Raw genomic sequence first — 22,534 nt, 5'->3', positions numbered from 1 at the left:
TGCCAGGCTGTAAGATTTACTGCTGAGTCATCGCTTTCAGTTTTTCTTTCCTTCCTGCAGTACATGACAAAGAAGATCCCAAAAAACGCCAAATATGAACACGTGAAAACCCGTCTGGACACAGGTATCTAAATATATGTATTATATTTATATATATGATATATATATATATTTATATATGACGGTAAATATATATACATACATAAATATATATACGATGTATATTTATATATATATATGATATATATGAATATAGGATCAGATCCATGCGTAGTGCAGTTTGTTAAGTGTCTAACAGTTAATTTGTCCTGTGTTGTTGTTGTTGTTGTTGTTGTTGTTGTTTGGAAGGATGCAGCCTGACGAAGTACACGGAGAGAGTGGAGGAGATGAAAAGAAGTAAGTAAATGTCTTTATTCGTAAAGATCATTGAGTGTGTTTATGAGCACAGTTGGGATGATTTCGGTTTTCGTCTTACTTTTAAGTTTTGGAAGTTTATGTTTTTTTGTTGCTATATTTTACACAGTGAGGTCCTCACAACATCACTAATACATACATATAAATGTCTCAAACACAGTGAGGTCCTCACAACATCACTAATACATACATATAAATGTCTCAAACACAGTGAGGTCCTCACAACATCACTAATACATACATATAAATGTCTCAAACACAGTGAGGTCCTCACAACATCACTAATACATACATATAAATGTCTCAAACACAGTGAGGTCCTCACAACATCACTAATACATACATATAAATGTCTCAAACACAGTGAGGTCCTCACAACATCACTAATACATACATATAAATGTCTCAAACACAGTGAGGACCTCACAACATCACTAATACATACATATAAATGTCTCAAACACAGTGAGGTCCTCACAACATCACTAATACATACATATAAATGTCTCAAACACAGTGAGGTCCTCACAACATCACTAATACATACATATAAATGTCTCAAACACAGTGAGGACCTCACAACATCACTAATACATACATATAAATGTCTCAAACACAGTGAGGTCCTCACAACATCACTAATACATACATATAAATGTCTCAAACACAGTGAGGACCTCACAACATCACTAATACATACATATAAATGTCTCAAACACAGTGAGGTCCTCACAACATCACTAATACATAAATATAAATGTCTCAAACACAGTGAGGTCCTCACAACATCACTAATACATACATATAAATGTCTCAAACACAGTGAGGTCCTCACAACATCACTAATACATACATATAAATGTCTCAAACACAGTGAGGTCCTCACAACATCACTAATACATACATATAAATGTCTCAAACACAGTGAGGACCTCACAACATCACTAATACATACATATAAATGTCTCAAACACAGTGAGGTCCTCACAACATCACTAATACATAAATATAAATGTCTCAAACACAGTGAGGTCATCACAACTTCACTAATACATAAATGAACATAAATGTAGTGAAGCTTTAGAGGAGGAGGACCAGCAGGACCTGGTGAGTCCTCAGTGATTGGACGAAGTGGGAACTAGTTGTATCAAATCATTTCTTAGACTGATGTGTTGTTTTTGTTTTTGTTTTTTAAGATTACAGATATCGAAAAGACGAAATCTTCAAACGGTTAAAGGTGACAACGTTTGCACAGCTGGTAACTATCAGAGTTCATATCTTCACATCACTGGGATGTTTGTGTTGTATTTACATCACTGGGATGTCTAACCAGAGATGACTGTTGTTCTTTTATTGTGAAGGATGTGAAATGAATGCATGACAAGAAGTGTCTGCAGACAGTGATGATCAATAACTGGCAGAATATCCGTGTTATTGTTATTTCTTCATTTGATTTCATTTGATTTCCAAACCAGATTCTTCAGGTGTCGTCTGTCTCTGAGCTGAACGACGTGGAGACGGATTCACCTGGTCCAGAAGGTGTGTTACTGTGTCACTGTGTGTTACTGTGTGTTACTGTGTGTCACTGTATGTTACTGTGCGTTACTGTTTGTTACTGTGTGTTACTGCGTGTCACTGCGTGTCACTGTTTGTTATTGTTACTGTGTGTGTGTTACTGTGTGTCACTGTTTGTTACTGTGTGTTACTGTTTGTTACTGTTTGTTACTGTGTGTTACTGTGTGTTACTGTTTGTTACTGTTTGTTACTGTGTGTTACTGTGTGTTACTGCGTGTCACTGTTTGTTACTGTGTGTTACTGCGTGTCACTGTTTGTTACTGTGTGTTACTGTTTGTTACTGTTTGTTACTGTGTGTTACTGTGTGTTACTGCGTGTCACTGTTTGTTACTGTGTGTTACTGCGTGTCACTGTTTGTTATTGTTACTGTGTGTGTGTTACTGTGTCACTGTTTGTTACTGTGTGTTACTGTTTGTTACTGTGTGTTACTGCGTGTCACTGTTTGTTATTGTTACTGTGTGTTACTGTGTCACTGTTTGTTACTGTGTGTTACTGTTTGTTACTGTGTGTTACTGTGTTACTGTGTGTTACTGTTTGTTACTGTTTGTTACTGTGTGTTACTGCGTGTCACTGTTTGTTATTGTTACTGTGTGTTACTGTGTCACTGTTTGTTACTGTGTGTTACTGTTTGTTACTGTGTGTTACTGTGTTACTGTGTGTTACTGTGTGTTACTGTGTGTTACTGTTTGTTACTGTGTGTTACTGCGTGTCACTGTTTGTTATTGTTACTGTGTGTGTGTTACTGTTTGTTACTGTGTGTTACTGCATGTCACTGTTTGTTATTGTTACTGTGTGTGTGTTACTGTGTGTTACTGTGTGTTACTGCGTGTCACTGTTTGTTATTGTTACTGTGTGTTACTGCGTGTCACTGTTTGTTATTGTTACTGTGTGTTACTGTGTCACTGTTTGTTACTGTGTGTTACTGTTTGTTACTGTGTTACTGTTTGTTACTGTTTGTTACTGTGTGTTACTGTTTGTTACTGTGTGTTACTGTTTGTTACTGTGTGTTACTGTTTGTTACTGTTTGTTACTGTGTGTTACTGCGTGTCACTGTTTGTTATTGTTACTGTGTGTTACTGTGTCACTGTTTGTTACTGTGTGTTACTGTTTGTTACTGTGTGTTACTGCGTGTCACTGTTTGTTACTGTTACTGTGTGTTACTGTGTCACTGTTTGTTACTGTGTGTTACTGTTTGTTACTGTGTGTTACTGTGTGTTACTGTGTTACTGTTTGTTACTGTTTGTTACTGTATGTTACTGTGTTACTGTTTGTTACTGTTTGTTACTGTGTGTTACTGTTTGTTACTGTTTGTTACTGTGTGTTACTGTGTTACTGTTTGTTACTGTTTGTTACTGTGTGTTACTGTTTGTTACTGTGTTACTGTGTGTTACTGTGTGTTACTGTTTGTTACTGTGTGTTACTGTTTGTTACTGTGTGTTACTGTTTGTTACTGTTTGTTACTGTTTGTTACTGTGTGTTACTGTGTGTTACTGTTTGTTACTGTGTGTTACTGTTTGTTACTGTTTGTTACTGTTTGTTACTGTGTTACTGTGTGTTACTGTTTGTTACTGTGTGTTACTGTGTGTTACTGTTTGTTACTGTTTGTTACTGTGTGTTACTGTGTTACTGTTTGTTACTGTTTGTTACTGTGTGTTACTGTTTGTTACTGTGTGTTACTGTGTTACTGTTTGTTACTGTGTGTTACTGTGTGTTACTGTTTGTTACTGTTTGTTACCGGGTTGTTACTGTTTGTTACTGTTTGTTACTGTTTGTTACTGTTTGTTACTGTTTGTTACTGTGTGTTACTGTGTGTTACTGTTTGTTACTGTTTGTTACTGTGTGTTTATGTTGTGTTGTGCACTGACAGACGGTGTGTCGGTTCTGTCTGTACCGGACCCAGATGGTGTGTCTGAACCCAGCGGTCCTCCTCACACGGAGCCTCCGTCCCAGCGTCCAGATGCCGGAGACACGCAGGACGTCTGTCCCTCGGCCAGGTCAACTCTCCTCAGGTGAGAAACGCACTGAAACATACAAACTGTTTTACTTTAAGCAGGCAAGAAGATGTCAGTTTATGTCAGTTCCATATTTCCACTAAAATACAGACCCAGATTCAGTTCCCCCCATGTTCCTCTTGTGTTCCCCTTCGTGTTCACCCCGCTGTTCCCCGCTGTTCCCCTCGTGTTCCCCCCGTGTTCCCTCCGTGCTCCCCTCGTGTTCCCCCCGTGTTCCCTCCGTGTTCCCCTCGTGTTCGCCTCGTGTTCCCCTCGTGTTCCCCCCGTGTTCCCTCCGTGCTCCCCTCGTGTTCCCCCCGTGTTCCCTCCGTGCTCCCCTCGTGCTCCCCTCGCGTTCCCCTCGTGTTCCCCTCGTATTCCCCCCGTGTTCCATCGTGTTCCATCATGTTCACCCCGTGTTCCATCATGTTCCATCGTGTTTCATCGTGTTCCATCGTGTTCCATCGTGTTCCCCTCGTGTTCCCCCCGTGTTCCATCATGTTCCATCGTGTTCCATCGTGTTCCATCGTGTTCCCCTCGTGTTCACCCCGTGTTCACCCCGTGTTCACCCCGTGTTCCATCGTGTTCCCCTCGTGTTCACCCCGTGTTCCATCGTGTTCACCCCGTGTTCCATCGTGTTCCCCCCGTGTTCACCCCGTGTTCCATCGTGTTCACCCCGTGTTCCCTTCGTGTTCCCATCGTGTTCCCATCGTGTTCCATCGTGTTCCATCGTGTTTCATCGTGTCCCCTCGTGTTCCATCGTGTTTCATCGTGTTCCCATCGTGTTCCATCGTGTTCCATCGTGTTTCATCGTGTTCCATCGTGTTTCATCGTGTTCCATCGTGTTCCCCCGTGTTCCATCGTGTTCCATCGTGTTTCATCGTGTTCCCCTCGTGTTCCATCGTGTTCCATCGTGTTTCATCTTGTTCCCCTCGTGTTCCATCGTGTTCCGTCGTGTTTCATCGTGTTCCCCTCGTATTCCATCGTGTTCCCCCCGTGTTCCATCGTGTTCCATCGTGTTCCATCGTGTTCCATCGTGTTTCGTGTTCCATCGTGTTCCATCGTGTTTCATCGTGTTCCATCGTGTTTCATCGTGTTCCATCGTGTTCCATCGTGTTCCATCGTGTTCCATCGTGTTCCATCGTGTTCCATCGTGTTCCATCGTGTTCCATCGTGTTCCATCGTGTTTCATCGTGTTTCATCGTGTTCCATCGTGTTCCATCGTGTTCCATCGTGTTCCATCGTGTTTCATCGTATTCCATCGTGTTTCATCGTGTTCCCATCGTGTTCCCATCGTGTTCCATCGTGTTCCATCGTGTTCCATCGTGTTTCATCGTGTTTCATCGTGTTCCATCGTGTTCCATCGTGTTCCATCGTGTTTCATCGTGTTCCCTTCGTGTTCCCATCGTGTTCCCATCGTGTTCCATCGTGTTTCATCGTGTTCCATCGTGTTTCATCGTGTTCCATCGTGTTCCATCGTGTTCCATCGTGTTTCATCGTGTTTCATCGTGTTCCATCGTGTTTCATCGTGTTCCATCGTGTTCCATCGTGTTTCATCGTGTTCCATCGTGTTCCATCGTGTTCCATCGTGTTCCATCGTGTTTCATCGTGTTCCATCGTGTTTCATCGTGTTCCATCGTGTTCCATCGTGTTTCATCGTGTTCCATCGTGTTCCATCGTGTTTCGTGTTTCATCGTGTTCCATCGTGTTCCATCGTGTTCCATCGTGTTTCATCGTGTTCCATCGTGTTCCATCGTGTTCCATCGTGTTCCATCGTGTTTCATCGTGTTCCATCGTGTTCCATCGTGTTTCATCGTGTTCCATCGTGTTCCATCGTGTTTCATCGTGTTTCATCGTGTTCCATCGTGTTTCATCGTGTTCCATCGTGTTCCATCGTGTTTCATCGTGTTTCATCGTGTTCCATCGTGTTCCATCGTGTTTCATCGTGTTCCATCGTGTTTCATCGTGTTCCATCGTGTTTCATCGTGTTCCATCGTGTTTCATCGTGTTCCATCGTGTTCCATCGTGTTTCATCGTGTTCCATCGTGTTCCATCGTGTTTCATCGTGTTCCATCGTGTTTCATCGTGTTTCATCGTGTTCCATCGTGTTCCATCGTGTTTCATCGTGTTCCATCGTGTTCCATCGTGTTTCATCGTGTTCCATCGTGTTTCATCGTGTTCCATCGTGTTTCATCGTGTTTCATCGTGTTCCATCGTGTTCCATCGTGTTCCATCGTGTTTCATCGTGTTTCATCGTGTTCCATCGTGTTCCATCGTGTTTCATCGTGTTCCATCGTGTTCCATCGTGTTCCATCGTGTTTCATCGTGTTTCATCGTGTTCCATCGTGTTCCATCGTGTTCCATCGTGTTTCATCGTGTTCCATCGTGTTTCATCGTGTTCCATCGTGTTCCATCGTGTTCCATCGTGTTTCATCGTGTTCCATCGTGTTCCATCGTGTTCCATCGTGTTCCATCGTGTTTCATCGTGTTCCATCGTGTTCCATCGTGTTCCATCGTGTTCCATCGTGTTCCATCGTGTTTCATCTTGTTCCATCGTGTTCCATCGTGTTTCATCGTGTTCCATCGTGTTTCATCGTGTTCCATCGTGTTTCATCGTGTTCCATCGTGTTCCATCGTGTTCCATCGTGTTTCATCGTGTTCCATCGTGTTCCATCGTGTTCCATCGTGTTCCATCGTGTTCCATCGTGTTTCATCTTGTTCCATCGTGTTCCATCGTGTTTCATCGTGTTCCATCGTGTTTCATCGTGTTCCATCGTGTTTCATCGTGTTCCATCGTGTTCCATCGTGTTTCATCGTGTTCCATCGTGTTCCATCGTGTTCCATCGTGTTCCATCGTGTTCCATCGTGTTCCATCGTGTTTCATCTTGTTCCCCTCGTGTGCTTGTGAGTGAGGAGGCATTCAGATAACAAAACAAAAAAATAGAAGTATACATGCATGAAAAACTTGTGGATCAAAATAATCAAAATAATAATAATAATCTAAAATAACACAAACACAACAACTTGAAAATGGTTCAAATCAAATTTCTCCAACTCGGCTGACGTTCATGATGACGTCACTGTTTACTAACAAAACACCTACTGTTGTGAATCAGCTGTTAAACTAACAGGTCGTGATTATTAAACGTTATTTATCCTCATAATGCACTAAACTATAGATGATCACACACCTTCACTTACTGTCTAATTGATACCAGATTGTTTCACTCATTATGACCTTTATTTAACCAGGTAAAATCAATTAAGAACCAATTCTCATTTACAATGATGACCTGTCAATATATTAATATGACAAAGAACCGTTTCCTATGAAAATGATTCAAAATAATGAATAAGTAAGAGAGTAATCTCTTTATGTGTCCACATGTAACATTTATGTGCATTTTCTTTTCATGGATAAACAGAACTTTTCAGAATATTCACAGCTGAACACCTGAAAACAAGCAGCAGACAGAAATGAGCCTCTGACCTTTGACCCCTCAGTGTGATCAGTGGTGTCGGCGAGCTGAACCCGGACCGGGCCGCTCCGAGGCCCGGATCGGTGTCCGGCCCCGGGTCGGTGCCTGGCCCCGGGCCGGCCGACGGGCCTTACCCCGCCTGCCCCTACCTGCTGCTGGACGTCAGGGAGCGCGAGCAGTACGACCGCTGCCACATCATCAGCGGTGGGTGGAGCCAAGGCGACGCTCTCACTTCCTGTTTGTAAAGACGAGCGGTCTGTTTAACTCCTCTCTGTCCCGCAGCGCTCAGCTTCCCCGTCGCCTCGCTGTCTCGGACCATGAACCCCTTCAGCAGAGACCTGCTGCACTACGTATCCTCCAACATTCACTCTCCTCAGGAAATAAATACACCTTTCTAACGAGCGAGAACCGACTTAACACAAAAACTAGAAAAACGCAGCAGGAAAGATCATCATCGTTTACGACGAGGACGAGAGAACAGCTGGGCAGGCGGCGACCGCCATGACGGAGAGGGGCTTCGACAACCTGTTCCTGCTCTGTGGAGGTGAGTCACACCTCCTCCTCCACCACCTCCTCCACCTCCTCCAGGGGTAATCTGGCCTCCAGTCAGCAGGTGAAGTCAGTATCTCCTGAACTCAGGAACTGATCCCAGACCAGCTGCTGAACTGTCAGCTGGTTGTTTATGGCTCAAACAAGCTGCTCAATTAAATAGATTCTTTCACCACAAAATAATGATTGAACATCAGAAACCACAACAGAAAGTTTTCCCCTTGAATATCTGAGTTAACAGTTTAAGGATCTGATTTACTGAAGTCTGTGTGAGTAAAATCACCCGCAAACAAACGTCCATCAGATCTACTGACGACGTGCAGCGATGACCTCATCTTTCTAATGTTCAGTTTGACACGTCCTCCATCTTATGTAATATTGGGCGTTTCTACCTGAAGGAGTAAAATACTGAGAGGAAACATGCAAATAGAACAATTTATCACCCGCAACGATATTTACTGAACCTGGAAGTAGAAACAGAAGTGATTATTGTGTATTTTAGTACAACTGAAGGTTTTAATCAGATGAACATCAGGAGAGACGGCTGCTCTTATTGTGAAGGAGACACGGCTGCTCTTATTGTGAAGGAGACACAGGAAGCCAGAGAATACGTAGAGAACGAGGTTTTAAACCCGTTAAACATTTCTGATGTCAGAGGCAGAAATGATTCAGACATATCGTTTGTCCAGCGATGATATTTCTGAGTTATTGAATGAACAGAAAGATGATTGACAGCCAACAACAAGGAGGAGCCACAAAATACCAGCAATTAAAAAAAACTTCTTCAACTCAGCATTTTGCTGCCTCTGGGTGGTTCCAGCGTATCTCTGCTTGGATCTCCCTCCAGTCCTGTTGTTCAGGTGAGCTGTCACAAATTAAACTTCAATGGGATCAGATTTCCTTTTGCGGTCGCTCTGTTTTCCGTTGCTGGAATCACTTTAACACGCAAACACCTCATTTAATTACAAAGATTTGCACCTGATATCAGTGATGCAATCACTCAATAAATCACCTGCAAAACGGGTGAAAATAAATGTGCAAACATTTGGAAAAAAACACGCAATTTAGTTCCTTCATTTGAGATCTTAGTAAATCAGGCCCAAAGTGTCTCATGTCCTTGAATCACGTGCAGATCAATAAAGTACTTCCTGTTTAATATTTAATGGGACAACTGTTTTTCTTTAATTTAAGATATTAATTGTAGTTGTGACGTTTATATTGGAAGTTAAATTCAACTGAACTGAAGCTGCTCGTGTTTCAAACAGAAGTTAGTTAAGTGTTGCATTAAATCTTTCATTTCTAGTTTTAATTCATCTCCTAATTTGAAGCATCACTGTTGGTCTGCCAGGTCTGAAGGTGATCGCTCAGAAGTTCCCCAGCGGGATGATCACAGGCTCCATCCCGTCCTCCTGTCTCTCCTCCACCTCCTCCACCTCCTCCACGTCATCCAAGGAGAAAAAACCTTCTGCAGCGCCGCAGCTGGCCGAGAGGAGGTGGAGGTTCACATCTGAGGAGCTGACCAAGATCCAGGAGCAGCTGGAGGAGAACCTCGTCCCCAGTACCTCCAACAGTAAGAACAGGGTTTTACATAATTCATCATAAATCACCAGTAAAATCAGGATTTCTTCTGACCACAACTTTGTAACTTGTTTTATATGTTCGATATATTTAAAGTTCTTCAGTTTATTTACTGTTTTTTTAAGCTGTTGTGGATTTCTAAAGAATTTCCAGAATTTCTTTTTTTAAACCAAATTAAGTTTCTTTTGTTCAGATATTATTAAATTCTTGATTCTCCACATGCAACATTTCCTATTTTTCATTTTTAGCTGCCCTCGTTTCTCCTCCCTGTAAAGCCTCTTTTCCTCTGCAGCTCTACATCGACTCCTTTTTCATTTTAGCCACTTTTCTGGATCCTGTTTTCCCCTTCAGATATTTTCAGCCAATAGAAAACTAAAAGCAGCGATCCAGCCGTGGAAAAGAGGCACATTTATTACCAAATTATAATACTGCTTCCAGGAAGCTTTTCCGTGAAGGTTAAAGTCCTGAGTGAGATTTTAGAGCGTGACTGTGGTGATGTGTTCCTGCAGGTCGGATGTCCAGCCGCATGTCCTCCAGCAGCTCGCGGTCCAAAGCGTGGAGCCGTCACAGCTCCTCCACGGCCGACCGAGACAGCAGCAGACACTGGAAATAACCCCACCCCTCCCCCACTCAGCAACCACACGAGTGTGCACAAACAAACATACCTCCAGCACAAAGTCCTTTTACTTTATTCCTTTTAAATCCAGCCGGCTCAATTTCGTATTAAAAACCAAACTCAGCCTTTGAGATTCAGTCGGAGGTCCAGAGGAAAGATCAGAGCTACTAAATTACAAATCAATACTTGCCTCCATCTTTATCTCCACAACTTCCTCTGAATCATAAAATATATATTGTGCTCAGTTTTAGGAAGCTGGTTGTGCGAGCAGAGCGACGGTTCTCTGAACCTTCACATCCGGACGTCCTCGTTCACCTGCTGATGAAGCTGCAGTTTAAAACGTGATACGAGTCATTCAGAACATCTGCAGCCTTTATGTGCACTGAGTGTGTGTGTGTGTGTGTGTGTGTGTGTGTGTGTGTGTGTGTGTGTGTGTGTGTGTGTTACCGATGAGCAGAGGCCTTCAACACAACCTGCATCTTATTAAATCTCAGACGACAGAAACGTTCATTTCATCGTGACTCTGACATCATCGTAATGTTTGAACAGTATTTCTGATTTGTGGCCTTTTGTTTTTTAATATGTTGCACGTGTTTCATCTCTCAGAGTCTTAACTCCTTTAACAAAGTGCTTGCATGATGTTTGTAAATGAATGTTAATAAAGTGTAGAACTGTTTCCTGTAGCAGAAATGATTGAATGAAATTCAACACTTTCATGTAGTTCAGGATCGATTTGTGAACAGAATCTGATTTTGTTCTATAAACTTTAAATTAAACTCATCAGAATCCTTTTACATCATAATTTGCATATTCTACTATTTCTTCCCATCCACCATTATATATACCTGCTGGATCCTGAACCGGGTCACGGGGTTAGGGTCACCTGGACAGGTCACCTGGACAGGTCACCTGGACAGGTCACCAGGACAGGTGACCTGGACAGGTCACCAGGACAGGTCACCTGGACAGGTCACCTGGACAGGTCACCTGGACAGGTCATCAGGACAGGTCACCTGGACAGGTCACCTGGACAGGTCACCTGGACAGGTCACCAGGACAGGTCATCAGGACAGGTCACCTGGACAGGTCACCAGGACAGGTCACCTGGACAGGTCACCAGGACAGGTCACCTGGACAGGTCATCAGGACAGGTCACCAGGACAGGTCACCAGGACAGGTCATCAGGACAGGTCACCAGGACAGGTCACCTGGACAGGTCACCAGGACAGGTCACCAGGACAGGTCACCAGGACAGGTCACCTGGACAGGTCACCTGGACAGGTCACCAGGACAGGTCATCAGGACAGGTCACCAGGACAGGTCACCAGGACAGGTCACCTGGACAGGTCACCTGGACAGGTCACCTGGACAGGTCATCAGGACAGGTCACCTGGACAGGTCACCTGGACAGGTCACCAGGACAGGTCACCAGGACAGGTCACCTGGACAGGTCATCAGGACAGGTCATCAGGACAGGTCACCAGGACAGGTCACCTGGACAGGTCACCAGGACAGGTCATCAGGACAGGTCACCAGGACAGGTCACCTGGACAGGTCATCAGGACAGGTCACCAGGACAGGTCACCTGGACAGGTCATCAGGACAGGTCACCAGGACAGGTCACCAGGACAGGTCATCAGGACAGGTCACCAGGACAGGTCACCAGGACAGGTCACCAGGACAGGTCATCAGGACAGGTCACCTGGACAGGTCACCAGGACAGGTCACCTGGACAGGTCACCAGGACAGGTCATCAGGACAGGTCACCAGGACAGGTCATCAGGACAGGTCATCAGGACAGGTCACCAGGACAGGTCACCAGGACAGGTCACCTGGACAGGTCATCAGGACAGGTCATCAGGACAGGTCACCAGGACAGGTCACCTGGACAGGTCACCAGGACAGGTCATCAGGACAGGTCACCAGGACAGGTCACCTGGACAGGTCATCAGGACAGGTCACCAGGACAGGTCACCTGGACAGGTCATCAGGACAGGTCATCAGGACAGGTCACCAGGACAGGTCACCTGGACAGGTCACCAGGACAGGTCATCAGGACAGGTCACCAGGACAGGTCACCTGGACAGGTCATCAGGACAGGTCACCAGGACAGGTCACCTGGACAGGTCATCAGGACAGGTCATCAGGACAGGTCACCTGGACAGGTCACCAGGACAGGTCATCAGGACAGGTCACCAGGACAGGTCACCTGGACAGGTCATCAGGACAGGTCACCAGGACAGGTCACCAGGACAGGTCATCAGGACAGGTCACCAGGACAGGTCACCTGGACAGGTCACCTGGACAGGTCACCTGGACAGGTCATCAGGACAGGTCACCAGGACAGGTCATCAGGACAGGTCATCAGGACAGGTCACCTGGACAGGTCACCAGGACAGGTCATCAGGACAGGTCACCAGGACAGGTCACCTGGACAGGTCACCTGGACAGGTCACCTGGACAGGTCATCAGGACAGGTCACCTGGACAGGTCATCAGGACAGGTCATCAGGACAGGTCACCTGGACAGGTCACCAGGACAGGTCATCAGGACAGGTCACCAGGACAGGTCACCTGGACAGGTCATCAGGACAGGTCACCAGGACAGGTCACCAGGACAGGTCATCAGGACAGGTCACCAGGACAGGTCACCTGGACAGGTCACCTGGACAGGTCACCTGGACAGGTCATCAGGACAGGTCACCAGGACAGGTCACCTGGACAGGTCACCTGGACAGGTCACCAGGACAGGTCACCTGGACAGTCCATCACAGGACCTATTTCTTTCCACTTTACAAATAATTTAATCTCAACCACATGACAGTAATTCCTTCTTCTATTGTAATTTATGTTTATTTTAATTTTTCATGAAGGTATTGCCACCTTATAAAACGTCCACCGAGTCATTGAACAGCAGAACTACATGACTTTATTACTAAAGAAGAGGATTTCTGACAGAACCTCCATCACCAACTGGAGCAGCGCTAATGTAGCTAAGCTATCTGACACCACTCAGCGAAGGACCAATGAAACGCTCCATAAATCCTCCGCTGCTCCTTGTGACCACTCTGGGACCATTTCTGTTCACAAACAAACCTCTTAACCAGCTTTTGATCTGATTTGACTTCAAGGTTAAGTTTCTTTTCTGCCTTCAGCTCCTCCATCTCGCTCTAATCTCCCTATCTCTCCGCGGGTTTTTCTATCTATCGCCGCCACTGCCCTCTGCAGGACGGAACTGGGTACTGCAACTGGAGAAAAGACTGATTATAGTTTCATCTGAGTGGGTTACAGACTTAATACTTTGATAAAGGGAAACTCAGCGGGACCGGGGATAGAGCCCTGGTGTACATCTGCACGTGTACTAGATCTCTAAACAACAGGTACAGATTGACTGATGACACCTTCAGTCATTGGAGGTTTAGAGGAAGTGAACATAATACGGAGATTTAATATGGAAGAAACATTCTTGAAAATAATTTTTTGAGCAAATTCTCTGAATTTAATTGTCAACAAAATAAAAAAGTTAGTTTTTCAGTTTGCTCATTTATTTGTTTATTTTATGGAGTTTTTTTTAGAATAATAATGATCATGACAGACTTGAAGATTGAAGGTTAAAGGTGACATCTCCAAACAGTGGGGTTAACACACACATCAGTAAGGGTTCTTGAAGGTGTGATCCATGATGGCCATCAGAGCCAGCCAGGTCTCCCTGGCCGTGGGGATGATCTGATTGGCCGGCAGGATGAAGCCGAAGCGGCCGGTGTCCCTCAGCTCGAAGGTGTAGGAGTACTTGATGCCCTGGTTGTAGGTCCAGTCGATGGTGCCGCCGCTGGCTTGGTCTGCAGTGTACAACACTTAGCATTACTTCTAAACATCCACATTACTGATGTCAAATTTGACATTCTTGTCAACCAACTTCTCCAAATGTTACTGCGGTACCGTATGTGCTGCTTTTAAGATTCAAAATGTTGTGTTGCAGGAACGTACAGATGGTGCTGATGATGCTGCCGTAACGGTAGTCGGTACCGAACAGAGAGGCGAGCCGGGTGACGGCAGTTCGAGCCACAGAGTCCTGAGGACAGAGGTCAACACGTTACTGTCCGACAGCTGAAGGACCACAAACAGTAAGAGTTTGGTAGAGAAGTGTGTTGGTACCAGCTCGGCCCGGTCTCTGACGGGAGTCCTGGTGTATCCGTAGGGGTACAGCAGCATCTGGGAGTACGAGTGGATGGAGATGAAGGCCTTGAAGTTGCCGTGGGACTTCACAAAGTCCACGATGGACCTGACCTCCGACTCGGAGTGAGCCCGAGGTCCGCGATAGGTCTCTGAGCAGGGGTTACTGCTGGCACCGGGTCCTGTGGGACCAGGACAGGGTCAGAGAAACTGCAAGGAAATATCTATAAAAAAAACTTTAGTTTGGATCCCTGCAGTCGCCGGGATTATAAATGCACCATAATAATACGAACAGCACACACGTATCTATAAAGAGGAGCAACGCAGGACATTTAAACTATGAAACAGCACATATGAACACACTGAAAAAACTCAAACGTCGGTGTCACCGACTTAAAGTGAATTTGTACTTTAGTTCAAATGAAAGTTGGGATTTTCGGTTTACCTAAAACTAAAACATACGCCCCCCCCCCCCCCCCCCCCCCCCCCCCCCCCCCAGAGTAAATGAACAGCAATACTTTTACCTAAAAGGTATTTTTACTTTAAACTAGAGGTTTTCATGTCACGTGACTACATGACGTCACCAAATCATCCTTCTCAAGTTTTGTCCGCCGCGCGGGGGGGAGGGGGGGGGGGACTGAAACTGTGCAGATTAAGGGGGGGTGATTGACTCTTCTCTATACAAACGTTTTCATGTCTTTGCTCTTGAAACAGCATTTTGTAGGAATTGTAAAAATTAGATGACCACATGAATATGAATTTTATTCTTTGATGACTGTAAAAAGGCTGATTAAAGTGCTGAGTGATAAGAATTCATATTCATTCTTGCATTTGTCAGTATAATGCAGTATAGTACAATACCACCAGTATATCTGAGGCTTAGGCAATGAATTAGTCTGTAGTGACAATCATGGATCATGCTGACTGTCCACTAAAAGAACTAAAAGTGAAATCTCACCATATCCTTTGTGTTTGCAGGTTTAATGTTTTTCCTGAAAAGGCCATATTGCTGAATTTGATAAGTCACAAAATGAACAACTGTGAACATTATTTTCTTGTGTATTTAAATAGGAATCACAAACCCAAAATAGAAATGAAACACTGTCGAGAATAGCTTTGAACTTGGTACAGATGCATACTTACTAATGTCGTGAGTAAATGTAATAAGTTTTTTGTAACATGACATTATCTGTGTCTGCAGTGTAGAGCCTCGAGGTGAATCTGAAAAGGAAGTCTGCTGCATCATTCTGTACCTCGATGTGGAAAACCTTATCAAGGAGGATCTGGTAACTAGTTTTAAATTAATCAATTCATTTCAAGACAAGATGAAGAATTGATTATTTAAACTTGAAATCTCATATACATGTTGTCAGGTCCTAGTAACATACTCAGACTAATTGTACATTCATGTTCATTTGCCTATGACTTTAATTATCGTGGAGCTCTCTGGCAGCTGTATCTTTTAACATTACTGTGTCTTAATTGAAGTGAGTATATTTCACTATCTTACTGTTTAGTATGTTTTACCACAGCATATGCAGTCATTTTTGGGGAGATAGTAATTATTAATACTTGTACCAGTGCTTTACTTGTTTCCCATGAGAACATACTGTACTTTTTAGTCATGACATTTTCGCACCACTACAACCTCAATATAAGTTTATCATGATTTGACTGAGAATTGTTTATGTAGCTAATTTATTTATATTAGTACGAGACACTGGTTTTGATCAGAGTAACTCTAATGATTGTCTTGTCTATTACCAGGTTGTTCAGAAGGATGAAGCTGAGACAGAGCTTCATCAGGGAAGAGGAGATCCTCTCCAGCCACCACAGGATATCAGCCTCGTTATTGAAGGTGTGGAATTCCTTCACATGCATGTGCCATGTTATTTGGTCTCCTCTATGCTCTAAACTTGAGCTATCCAAGTGAGCTAAAGTACACTTTTGATGCACTGCAGAACATATTTATGGAGATAGAACCCAAAAAGATGAAACGCAGAGTGTCAAGCTCTGAACATTAGAAGAAATCAAAAGACATTTGGATACAGCATGTTCTTTGTTCTGTTTTTATAACCTGGATTCAAATATCTTACTGGTTAATGGAACATTAAATGTATATAAAAGATGGAAACAGATGTCACCTCTAAATTGGCTTACGTTTAGATTTTTTTCTGAACAGAAATCTGTCTGTGGTTTCATTATTTAGGTATTAGATTAGCACTGTGACTAATGCTTAATTGACAATGACCTGCAGCTCAGTTGTACCAGTAGTGGTACTATTTCTTGTTGAACTGAATTGTTCACAAAAGACTAACCTTTGCTGATAGATTGTCCCACAGCAATTGAACTGTATTTTTCCAGTTCTTGTTTTGATCCATTGATCTCACGTTTATAATGGTTCAATATAATGTGACATTTCTTGTCGTAACTTTTATGTAAGGACCAGCCAAGTTTTAATAACGTTCATACACTTAATGGCTATTTTACATATTTCATAATAGGGATTTACATACCAGTTTTACATGTTAGCAGTTATGTGGTTAACATAACAGAATAGTTGCAAAAGGTTTAAATACCATATTGAAAAGTTTTAAGTTTTGGAAACACTATTTTACAGTTGTGGCTTTTACATTGCATGTTACATGTTTGAGAGATAAACATTTGTTACATCTTAGTATTTATGTGGATGTTGTTGCAGAAACTTAATGCAGATTAAAAAAAACAGAATTTACTTTATTTTATTGTTTTTTGTTAATTATTAATGTGTGGAACACATGCTGCTAGCTGTACAGGATTCAAATGGAAGGTTTTATTTATGTATTTTCTATTTCATAATTTTTGATCAAAGGTGATGCATTTTTTAAAAGCCATCACAATAAACCTGAAGGTCTTTTGAAGAGAATTTTCCTGTCTTTATTTCTATTATGTAAACAAGATCAAACATTGACAGTGACTAAATGTTTTCAGTTTTATCTTAAGTGAAAATTCTACCTTCATATCACAGAAAATACTGTTTGTTGTGAAATTTTATTTGTAAAAAAGCAAAACATATAATTGTATTGGACTACATTAAGTGACGTCTTTGCTTGTGACTAATGAAAATGTATTAATTAAGGTATAATTGTAACTTATAGTTTCTATTGAATTAGACATTTAACTTGAGAAAAGCTGATAAATTTGCATGTAAAAAATGACAGCATTTTAACTAGTTTATGCTAAAGTAAAAAACTTTACTTAGATGGAATATTAAATACTAGGTCCAAAATGAAAAAAATCTAGTTGTAACAAAGCTAAAAATGGTGTACGGTCTTGATAAAAAATGATCTTCTTACTTTGTATAAAAGTACATTTTTATTTTGGGTAAAATACATATTTTTTATTCATATTAAATTAAAATTTTAAATCAAAATAAAAAATGCACTTTGAGAAAAAGTAATAAATTTAGCTGTAAAAAAATACAGCAATTTTTTTTAAGTTGGTCCGAAGTATAATTTTTTTCTGTGTAGGTAATAAACAAAAATAATGTCTGAATTAAAATAATATATGGAAATAGGTAACAAACAAAAATAAAAATACATTTCATGTTTTACATTCCTCAAAGTTGCCACCTTTTCATCATTCTCTCCAGCAGCTTCATGAGGTTGTCACCTGAACTCATCTACCAGGCTGGAAGGAGTCCTTTAATTTTTACCAAATCATAAATATAATTTGAGAAAAACAAATAAATTTAGGTGTAATTTTTTTTTCATTTTTTTAAGTTGGTGTAAAGTATATTTTTTTTGAACAGGGCTATTTGCTGAATACCAACCCCACCCTGACAGAAAATGAGTCAAATGAATTGAGAAACCAAGAAATTCCAACAGTTATTTTTTGACCATGTAAACCAGTGAAAATAAATTCAGGTAACAACTTCCTGAAGCTGGTTCAGACATTAAAATAGAGCACAAAGCTGTTATGAAGGAAAACAGAGGCAACTTTTGAGGATGTAAATGTCGATGGTGTTTCCTGACTGGTTCTGTTTGTGTGAGCTTATCTCATGTTTAATGTTGTTATTGTCTTGTTGTGCAGACATTTTGTACAAAACAAGATGATTGAAAAGATTTTGGAGCTTCAGTGCCATCTTGTGGCTGTTTTAAGACTGAAAGCTCTAAAGATCTACACATAGTAACTGAGATTAAATACCCAGTCAAACAGTAGCATAAATAAATGTGAAACTAAAGATAAAAGGTACAGATTATTACTATGAACAAAATATTTAGAGCTTTTGGTATATTAATTAAATTTATGAATTAAATTCCCACCACACCTCCAAAAGCAGCATCCCAGTTCCTGTTGGGATCGACTCCCACGCAGGTGGAGCCGCGGTTGGGCTTCCTGGTTTTACGCCACATACGGTTCTGGAAACAAGAGCAACTCATCCGTTCTCCTTCCTTTCTGTTTGTGTTTATCTTGATTTATTTATTACTGATTTATAAGCAGGAAGTTTTTTCTTTTCATTGGAAATGCACTTGAAAACCTGACCGGTGACATCATTGAACACCTGACCGGTGTCATCATTGAACACCTGACCGGTGTCATCATTGAACACCTGACCGGTGACATCATTGAACACCTGACCGGTGACATCATTGAACACCTGACCGGTGACATCATTGAACACCTGACCGGTGAGTATAAAGTGTGAGAGACTCACCTTGGTGTGTGTGTAGTAGAATCCATCCGGGTTGGTCACCGTCTCCAGGAAGATGTCCATCTTGTCCAGGATGGCAGTGAGAGCCGGGTCACGTCCATAATCATCCACAATCTAATGACAGAGATGTGAAGGTCAGAGGTCAGAGGTCAGAGGTCAGCAGCTGCAGAGACAGACAGTACAAATAAGAACATTATCATATTCACAGCACCTTCTTGGCGAACCAGGTGCCGCTGGCCTGAGTGACCCACTCTCTGGAGTGGATCCCGGTGTCGATCCAGATGGCAGGACGGTTGGTTCCACCGGTGCTGAACTGAAACACACAGGAAGGGAAATTATTCCAAGAATAAATGCAGCGACAGAAAGAAAGCTCTTTTGTTAAAAGGGAGTTTTGCTTTGGAGAACAGTCATCAGTTGCATTCAGGGTCCTTCAGTTCCGTCGTGAAGGTCAGTTCATTTTCTAACTTCTTCTCCACCTGCTGCACTTTTCTTCTCACCTTGAGCACGTTGAGGGGTCGGCCCTCGTAGCTCTGACCGATCACCATCTTGCTGACCAGGTTGGGATTCTCAGCCACCAGCATGTTCTGGAAATTGTAGATCTGAAGCAAAGAACCAAACGCTGCTTTGAGTACACGAACATCAGCTGAGTGTGACATCACTCTGCAGCTCCGCCTCCTCTTCACAGACTTTACATCTGCTTCTTAAGGCTCAACATCATCATTAAAGATCATGTGGGAACTACTTGGGGACAGTTTGCCATGAAGGTGAACTCAGTATTAAGAAGAAGAATACATGAATTTGACCGTTATCAGTTCCAATCGATTTTTCTTCATCATATTTGTAACTTAAATGAAGTTCAAATCATATTCTCATGTAAATTGTTGCATAATCGCAGATTATTTCAAAGAATTCATAGATTTTTTCTTCAGAGCTGTTTGATATAAAGTGATGATTGTATGACGGGACAGCAGCCGTCCCAGGGAGCAGCGTCCGGACCTCGCTGAGGGTGTGGTAGCTGGAGTAGTCGAAGCTGTCGGTGTTCCTGGGATCAGAGACGCGAGCAGCGTCCATCTCCTTCTGCTCCTCATCCAGCATCACCTGCAGCACAAACACAAACCTGAGATCCAGACCGACCAGCTGCTGGACCACCTGAGATCCAGACCGACCAGCTGCTGGACCACCTGAGATCCAGACCGACCAGCTGCTGGACCACCTGAGATCCAGACCGACCAGCTGCTGGACCACCTGAGATACAGACCGACCAGCTGCTGGACCACCTGAGATCCAGACCGACCAGCTGCTGGACCACCTGAGATCCAGACCGACCAGCTGCTGGACCACCTGAGATCCAGACCGACCAGCTGCTGGACCACCTGAGATCCAGACCGACCAGCTGCTGGACCACCTGAGATCCAGACCGACCAGCTGCTGGACCACCTGAGATACAGACCGACCAGCTGCTGGACCACCTGAGATCCAGACCGACCAGCTGCTGGACCACCTGAGATCCAGACCGACCAGCTGCTCATTCTACCTGCAGGTCTTCCATCATGACGGAGAACTCGATGTCCTGCGTCTCCAGGTACATTTTGACGATCTGCAGGTTGTGAGCAGGAACTCTGACATCAACAGGTGTGTCCACGTCAGCCACTCCCCTCCAGAAGTCCAGCTGGAGGAACACAGGGTTCATATTTCACTTTATTCACACTGGGCTTTAAAAATATGATAAAGATGATAAATAAAAGAGGTGTTTCAATCTTTGTTCTTTCTGTTTCTATTTTAAAATGAATCTTAAGTGAATGTGATGAATGACCTGCAGCTCCATCCTGTCCTCCAGCGCTTCGATCAGAGACAGCTGAGCTTCATCCTTTGCAACGATTCGAAGCACCTGATGCCTGAAAACAGAGAACCACCCTGTTGTGCAACCTTTTACTCAACTCCAGCTCCGAGAAAGTTGGCACACAGAGGTGAAGTAAGATTTCTGAACTGTGGCTGGTTCTGCTTCTGCAGCAGCGTCTCAGCGGTGTCGGCCCGGTTCGTCTGATTATCAGAACTCACACCTCTCAGGTCTCTGGTCTGAACCTGGATCACACTTCATCTGCTAGAAGGAGGTTTTTCTCTTTGTGGGGCAACAAATAACTTAAGAAATTGGAATATCAAAATGTCTTTGTAACCCTCTGACAAAGTCATTTTAAATGCAAAAGGATTTATTCTACAGATCAACTGTGAACATGATCATAATAAATCTGAATGGACCATATTTCCACGTCTTTAAACCTCTGTGTGAGTTCAGCTTCCTCTTGAACCCTCTTGACGGATTTTGACGTATTATTTTCAACCAGTGAAAATACCTGACATCACATATATAACTCTATATATATATATGTTCATTGATATGTAATAAATAATAATAACAATATAGTTCAGTTTCATTTGAGGCCACATTTGATACACAAACATTTACAAGTAGTACTTGGCATTAAAAATGATGGCGATACAATATTTTAAGACACTTGGTGTTTTTTTTGTTAATTTTCTTTCATTTTGATATCACAGAGAGGTATATATATCTATATATATATATAGATAATATAACTTCTTTCACCCCCAGTTTAAGTTGCTCTGCAGACTTTTAAAAACCGTCAGCAGTAGTTGGAGAAGAGCTGCAGCAGGTGGATGAGGGAAACACTGCAGGCATGATGAAGAACTGATGATGATGATTCCTCTCTCAAATATCAAAGACAGAAACACAAACAAAGTTCTACTTCTTGTCGTCTGTTTGGTCCTCTGGATGCACGATGAACGCTGTTTCCTGTGTTTGTTTCTATGAATTATTCTGCATTGATCATCTGGATGCATTCAGCTGACAGAGGAACAAAAAGCTCTTCACTACATGTGCATTACATATTGAATAACTATATTTAACAAATATTTAAACACTCAGTGCGGTGCAAAGGTTTGCAGAAGCTTCACTCGAAGCTTCACTCGAAGCTTCACTCGAAGCTTCACTCGAAGCTTCACTCGAAGCTTCACTCGAAGCTTCACTCGAAGCTTCACTCGAAGCTTCACTCGAAGCTTCACTCGAAGCTTCACTCGAAGCTTCACTCGAAGCTTCACTCGAAGCTTCACTTGCTCACAATCTCCAAACTCCACGGTTGAACAACCCGTCCAGCAGCAGGAGGTTCTGCAGAACCACTTACCCCTCAAACGTCTCCTTTCCAGAACCAGCCACACACAGCGCGACGAAGACGAGCAGCCCCTTCATCATGACCAGCAACCAGGCGGGCCGAGAACAGGCTTTTATGTCGGAGGTGTCAGGCCACGTGTTCAAAGCTCGCCCGTGTTCAGTCGTGTGTGTGTGAAACGTTACACCATGAACTCAACCTGTTTATGACGAAACTGAAGTTGAGTCCAGTTTACAGAGAAAAAGGAAGCTTGTTGGAGGTTTGTGTTTCTTCATTCTCTTC

The 22,534-nt window shown here is 43.0% G+C and overlaps 2 protein-coding genes across 4 annotated transcripts in view; one reads left to right on the top strand and one right to left on the bottom strand.

The window, feature by feature from the left end:
* The window catches only part of cep41 (centrosomal protein 41), an 11,175-nt gene extending 297 nt beyond the window's left edge, over positions 1 to 10,878 (top strand). For 2 of the 3 annotated variants that reach the window (XM_069163346.1, XM_069163348.1), the window contains exons 2-11: positions 61 to 124; positions 349 to 396; positions 1,611 to 1,672; positions 1,890 to 1,953; positions 3,857 to 3,998; positions 7,485 to 7,663; positions 7,742 to 7,809; positions 7,889 to 8,003; positions 9,357 to 9,578; positions 10,096 to 10,878. In XM_069163346.1, coding sequence (XP_069019447.1) covers positions 61 to 124; positions 349 to 396; positions 1,611 to 1,672; positions 1,890 to 1,953; positions 3,857 to 3,998; positions 7,485 to 7,663; positions 7,742 to 7,809; positions 7,889 to 8,003; positions 9,357 to 9,578; positions 10,096 to 10,199 — 1,068 coding nt within the window. In that variant the 3' untranslated portion in view covers positions 10,200 to 10,878. The remainder of the gene's footprint in view (positions 1 to 60; positions 125 to 348; positions 397 to 1,610; positions 1,673 to 1,889; positions 1,954 to 3,856; positions 3,999 to 7,484; positions 7,664 to 7,741; positions 7,810 to 7,888; positions 8,004 to 9,356; positions 9,579 to 10,095) is intronic. The other variant, XM_069163347.1, reaches the window with a different exon arrangement.
* A 2,824-nt stretch (positions 10,879 to 13,702) lies between these two features.
* LOC138206419 (carboxypeptidase A1-like) lies at positions 13,703 to 22,394 on the bottom strand. The gene is made up of 11 exons (XM_069163118.1): positions 22,268 to 22,394; positions 20,881 to 20,962; positions 20,602 to 20,736; positions 20,064 to 20,165; positions 19,565 to 19,666; positions 19,279 to 19,380; positions 19,071 to 19,181; positions 18,684 to 18,774; positions 14,357 to 14,556; positions 14,189 to 14,273; positions 13,703 to 14,040 (listed from the first exon to the last, which is right to left on the bottom strand). Exons 1-11 carry the CDS (start codon positions 22,333 to 22,335, stop codon positions 13,853 to 13,855), a joined length of 1,266 nt encoding a protein of 421 aa, XP_069019219.1. The 5' UTR covers positions 22,336 to 22,394; the 3' UTR covers positions 13,703 to 13,852.
* Between the last annotated feature and the right edge of the window lie 140 nt (positions 22,395 to 22,534).

This window comes from Embiotoca jacksoni, unplaced genomic scaffold (genome assembly GCF_022577435.1).
Source record: "Embiotoca jacksoni isolate LCO1_2020_lvr unplaced genomic scaffold, fEmbJac1.0.p SCAF_3, whole genome shotgun sequence".
NCBI classification, from domain to species: domain Eukaryota; kingdom Metazoa; phylum Chordata; class Actinopteri; family Embiotocidae; genus Embiotoca; species Embiotoca jacksoni.
The sequence above is the reverse complement of the archived record's forward strand: the minus strand, read 5'-3'. Positions and strand labels throughout refer to the sequence as shown.

Coding starts and splice junctions, on each gene's coding strand:
- LOC138206419 (XM_069163118.1), bottom strand. CDS start 22,335: ATGATGAAGGGGCTGCTCGTCTTCGTCGCGCTGTGTGTGGCTGGTTCT. Junction 19,182..19,278: donor GCACCTGGTTCGCCAAGAAG/GTGCTGTGAATA, acceptor CTCTGTCATTAG/ATTGTGGATGATTATGGACG. Junction 14,041..14,188: donor CAGCATCATCAGCACCATCT/GTACGTTCCTGC, acceptor TGTACACTGCAG/ACCAAGCCAGCGGCGGCACC.